General features: G+C 30.4%; 1 protein-coding gene across 2 annotated transcripts; it reads right to left on the minus strand.

Moving 5' to 3' along the window:
* Positions 1-134: 134 nt before the first annotated feature.
* Positions 135-4,807, minus strand: LOC108741416 (nucleoporin p58/p45). Of its 2 annotated transcripts, XM_025975916.1 has the most exons (6): positions 4,751-4,807; positions 4,475-4,698; positions 4,106-4,306; positions 1,521-2,087; positions 1,173-1,460; positions 138-322 (listed from the first exon to the last, which is right to left on the minus strand). In XM_025975916.1, the coding sequence occupies exons 1-6, from the start codon at positions 4,780-4,782 to the stop codon at positions 183-185; spliced, it is 1,452 nt and encodes a 483-aa protein (XP_025831701.1). In that variant the 5' UTR covers positions 4,783-4,807; the 3' UTR covers positions 138-182. The 2 variants fall into 2 exon arrangements, with proteins under 2 accessions (XP_025831702.1, XP_025831701.1); XM_025975917.1 differs by lacking the exon at positions 4,106-4,306 and having other exon boundaries at positions 135-322; positions 4,751-4,784.
* Between the last annotated feature and the right edge of the window lie 948 nt (positions 4,808-5,755).

Here is a 5,755-nt window from a genome sequence, read left to right on the forward strand (position 1 = left end):
AAGTGGATCGAGTGGATCTACAGCTTCTACTTTGTAGCGTACCTTAACAATGTAATCCTTATAAAGGCACTTTACTTATATAGATAAACAATAAATAATAATATAAACTTCTGTTTAAATTTTAATTTTATTTATTAATTAGAGTTTAAAATTTTTGTTTTAGAAAGTAATTCAAGATTATATTATATTTTACCTCTTTTGTTTCCAATTGGAGGTTTATTTAATTGAAATGGAGAATGTGATGTTGAAAAACTAATGTTTGGTAATCTAAATGGCGAACAGCTACCAAAAGAATCCTGTGCTGGGTTGACCATGTTAACACCTTCAAAAACACTTATAAATATTTTTGACACGTTAATGTAAGAACAATTTCAAATGATCTTTAAAGCATTTCAAATCAATAAGGTTAGTGTTTCAAATTAAGAAAAAATAAATTTAGTTAGTCTGAAGAAAACAGCATGTTGTTGGTCAATATTTTGTCGAAGCCTTCACATGTAGATTGCTTCTTCGAACTTAGTTTTCATCAGCACTTCATAGGCAATTCCAACATATGTTGATGAAAGTTGGAAATATTAATCTATGTACGGCTTTACGGCATATTGACCATTAACAACACATTCTATATAACTTGGTTTGCATGGCTCAGTTTAACAAAGCGATTACATTAAAAGGGACCTTGTTATTATTTTAAGATTGCATGTGGGTCATCAGCATACTCTGTATAGGTACAGCAATCTGCTCAATATTGACTGATGTACATTTATTTATCAATAAAGCTACGATATAAGCTACGCACGAGAATTGTAGGTTACATCGTTTCTACTACTACAGTGACTGTACGTCATAACAAACTTGGTATGTTCGTAGCATACGTTCAAGCTTATTTGAAAGAGAATACATGCCGTATGCCAATGAGTAATTGTTACACACGCAATCTTATAAAAATGCGATATCAACATTTATACGCCCACAATTGACGGCTTACTGCCCCTCTAGGTTAATAAAAATTTTTATGATTGTTGAAAGTACATTTACATTGTATATTTACTATTTCTTAAACTAGAGATTGAGAAAAAACAATATACACTTATTACTACATTTTGATATTTCTAATCTCTGGCATGTTGAAGCCAATGCTAACAATCTTTTAGACAAGTACTATATTATCATACCTGGATTAGCAATTTGAGAAATCAGATAAGCCTGCGTTTTTCCAATTATATTAAATGGTGTTGGTCCTGCAGGAATGAGTGGAACTGTGTATGTAATGTTGTGTATACCTTCATTATTTTGGTCGATTTTAGAACTATTATCAAATATATTTGTTGGGTCATTCAAGATAGTTCTTCTTAAGTTCAAGAATTTTTCTTTTTGAGTCTCAACTTGATTGTGAAGAGCTTGAAATTGTCCTGCTAATGCAACAAATGTTTCATAAAGTCTTTTCATACCCAGTGAAATATCTACAAGTTAAAATTTTGGTAAAAAAGTCAAGGAAAAACAACGAATAAATGTGAAAATACCTTCTGATGTAATATTGCTTAAGTTTTGTGAATTTTTTGTCCATTTGTCTAAAGCCTCTAGTTGAATCTTTAACGTATGCATTTCCCTTTCAAAATTATCTATTAAGTCGATGAAGAACTGCATGGGAGTTGTATTATCATATTGCAATCCTGGTGGAGTATCTTGAGTTCTTTGAGCCATTTCAATATACTGTAATCCTCTAGCAACATCATATTTAAGTCTTTCTGTCACACCTCTGTATTTATGAAGTTCAGATTCAATATCATTCAAAGTATTAATTAAAATATCAATGTCATCTTCTACTTTCTTATATTCTTTAGCAGAGCATCTTGATATATCTGAACTGTACCCCTTTTCACTTTTTACAAACATTTTAAAGGACTCAACTGTGTTAAGAATTTCATTAGGAAGTGATTGATCTTTCGGTGATATTTCTTTTTGAGTGGATATGTATGTGGTAGTTTTCACATCAGTTGAAATTCCACCCAAACCAACGTTAGACGTCAAGTTTGATGTTGATGTTGTAACTGTAGAATTGAGAGGGGGTTGTAACGTATTTGAACTACCTAAAAGAATTTAATTATTGTTTGTGTAAAAAATTAATAAATGCAAATATCACGAACTCTATTTATAAAGATATAGATTACTATGATAAACAAGCAATAAATATGAAACATACGAAGAATTTTTCTCCTTGCATTAATTTGCATAAAATATCTTTATAGCGTCATGGCAAAATTCAACGTAAGTAGTCTGTTATACAAAAGAAAATCACTTCACTTAAATGCCATTTCAAAAGAGGAATTGTCAGAATAAGAAATAAAACTGATGGATATTATTGAAATTGAAATTCGGCTTATTAATACAATTAATAATTCCAAACAAGAATCTACAAGAAGATATATATTTTTTAAAAGTTATGGAAAATTCAAAAATGAGTTATTTTTGATAATATTCACCCTGATCTGATCATGAATCTGACAATTCTCGATAAATTCGTGCCTAGTCTGATATAGTACTATGTACTATTCGTTGTTTACATATACAACACAACATCCATATTGTCGCATTGGTTCTCATCAATAGTTTTATATTTTATGAATCACCAGCAGATATGAAATAAATGCATTTAAAATGCAAACACAAAATACCTGTTGCTATTTCGCATTTAAATACTCCTTTAAGAAAAGCAACTTGTATTTCATTTGAAAAATTTTTCCGAACATATCTTCCATTAGTAAGGTGTAGAATACTTTGCTATTGTTTCCAACATCACTACTTAATTAACACATTAGCCACTAGAATGTAGCAACTTTTCAAAACGTGGAGTTGAAGGTATCGGACTTAGTAGATGAGAATCAAAACATTTGAACTCCTTGGAAATAAATAATGGTGTGATAATAGAAATAATCAAAAAAGCCTTGAAAAACAATTTCAATTTTTTATTATGACCTAAAGCTAAAAAACTATCTTGGCTTCAGTATTATATCCTTTTTTCGACTTAAAATGAGTACCAAGGGCAAATAAGGAGCATCTATGGAATGTAGAATAGAAAAAACTAAAACATGCAGACATAAAAAATGTAGCTTATTCACTTCAAACAGAAAAAACCAATTGCTGAAGTACTTTTTTTTAATAATAAGCCATGGTCCGTAGAATAGTTGCCCCGACGATTCGTCTATAATGGACTTGTCTGGCAATTTTTTTTTAATTTATAAATCCAAAGTTCAAGTGAAAAATAAGAGATCTGCAAAAAATCAAAATTTTATTCGCACGTTTAGTGTCTTTGAAACAATTACAAAGTGCCTCTTCTAGGGAAAAGGGGCATGGCCAGGTGTTACGTCATTATACGGTGATTGTACGTGACTCAACGCTAGTTATTAGTCGTTAGACTGTATTTACGGAGTATTCTTTGTAGGTATACATTGTTTGATTATATATGGCTTCAAAAATGTGTTTGTTAGTATTGCATAATTTTAGAAAATAAAACACAAAAGAACGGATACGTTATTTATCTGTTTTCCATCAGACTAAAGGCTAATGAGAATGGCGCGGCAACATGCCAAACAGAGATATGAATTTATCCGTAAAAAGCAAGAGATTCTATGTTTTTTGTCTTAAATATAATTTGATGACGACATAAAGACTATCTTTATTTAAAAATCTTAAAGAAATTAAAATAAAACATTTTTGATTACCAAAAAAAGCTGCATTAGAAAATACACACTAAAATGACACTGTTGCCATTTTTGCTTCTTGAGCCTTTTTTCAGAAATATTAAAAGTATATTATAATTTTTTCTTTTAATTTTGTCTTCCGATATAGGTACCTAATGTTTGTCTTTGTTTAAGAAAGTAATTCTGGTTGTTATAATGTCTCCCAAATGTATAATACAGAAAACATAGTTATCTAGGTCTCTGCTCTGTTATGACTTTCAAAGCTGTGATGATTTTCCATATTTTCGTTTAAATTTTTGTTTGGTATTATTAATTGTATCAGTAAACCAAATTTCAATAAAATCGAATAACAGTATTCCTTATTCAATTAACCCTTTGTAAATAAAAGAAAATAATTCTTTAGTCACCCCAAGTTGTAGGTGTAGGCAGGACCCCTGAAGTTGTGTTACTACCAGGTGCAAAACCTGTAGAAACTCCCACAATAGGTGCTGATGTAGTTGTTATTCTAATAGAGGAAGTCACAGCACTGGCTATATTTGTATTTGGAGTTAATGATGTAAACGATTGTGTTTGACTACCACTAGTTGTTGCTCCTCCAGATGTAATAGCTGGTTTACATTCAAAAAGTCACGTTCTAATTTACCTTATTATATCAACATTGTACTTCAATTGTGATAGGTATAACAAAATTTCAAAAATGTACCAAAATTAAATAAAAAATTTATAGATAAGAAGTAGTAAATACAAGAAGGTATAAAGTTAATGATTCTAGATACCTGTCGTAGCCTTCAATCCTGATGCTAAATTTAAGGAAGGTGTAGGGGTACTTAACATAAAGGCTGTTTGCCCTGAACTAAATTGTAATGGTACATTCGATAATGAAGTAGAAGACGATGTTCCTGTCTGTGCAGTTGAGGTACTCCCAAAGTTTAACGGAGCAGTTGTATTTGTTCCAAATGTAATTCCATTTTGTTGAGTACTAGATGTAATAGCAGGAGACCTACAAAAATGTTAAAGTCCAGTCGCATTAAAACACAAGTTATTTGACTTACTTTAATCCAAAATTAAAAAAACCTTTAGACATGATAATTTAAATTTAAAATATTTTTTATTAAATTNTAAGTGCTAATAATGATGTTTTCAAGATAGAAAACACGCCGCGCGGTATATCTGTCAAACATTATCGAAATTAATCGAATAGTTCCGAAATCTCCCGAATTCATTTGTATAAAAATATTATAATATATTCCATTCCTTTTTCTTTAAAAAAGTTGAAACAAAAGAACATTAAATATCATATATACGTATATTCCCTTCTCACTGCGGGAATAACCTATCACAAATTTAAACTCCGGTAAAAATCGTAAATATTCCGTAGACACACCGTCTGGTGTGTTTTCTATCTCTAAATAATCATAAGTTAAGCAAAAACGACCATTCCAGCTTTTATTAAATATAACCATAGATAAGAAACATACAATACTTACGCTGAAGTCGTATGTACTAGGCACGGTATAAGTAATCCACTGGTTCCAACTTTACCAGTAAATTGTAAGTTGTGTGTCGTGCAGGTTCTAAATATGTAAGTATTACAATTGTTATGTTAAAAAAGAATGTTTAAATTAAATGTCAATTTATTCAAAAACTAATAAAATTAATTTAATCGACGCCAATTGATTACGTGTCATTTGTGCTTGAAGATTGAACTATTATGGTAAGCGGTGTTTATTTTTATGTTATTTATAATAAGTAATGATTACAAATAATACTAAATTTTTTAATGGCATTAGTATGATCATATTATTATCTATGCTTCACCACCTAGACTAGGACAGGGTATGAAATGTCGAGCGCGAGCGACACCTAAATTTACCCCACGTAAGTTTTCAAATCTTTTAAATTACCAAAATCGACATTACAGACATACATTTTACTGAAACGACAACAGATGACGCGACGGCGGTTGCGATTATCGGAGGAATTCCCCAGTAGTTATGGCGTTATTGAGCAATAGTGAGTAGTTTCACAACTTGTAATATTTTAAAATTTTTGTGAAA

The sequence above is a fragment of the Agrilus planipennis genome, unplaced genomic scaffold (genome assembly GCF_000699045.2).
Source record: "Agrilus planipennis isolate EAB-ADULT unplaced genomic scaffold, Apla_2.0 scaffold287, whole genome shotgun sequence".
NCBI lineage: Eukaryota > Metazoa > Arthropoda > Insecta > Coleoptera > Buprestidae > Agrilus > Agrilus planipennis.

Bases quoted from the DNA above. Each gene is read 5' to 3' on its own strand.
- LOC108741416 (XM_025975916.1), bottom strand. From the start codon at position 4,782: ATGTCTAAAGGTTTTTTTAATTTTGGATTAAA. The intron at 4,699-4,750 runs GTAAGTCAAATA...ACATTTTTGTAG, and splicing joins TTTTTTAATTTTGGATTAAA to GTCTCCTGCTATTACATCTA. The intron at 1,461-1,520 runs GTATTTTCACAT...TTTAACTTGTAG, and splicing joins AAGCAATATTACATCAGAAG to ATATTTCACTGGGTATGAAA.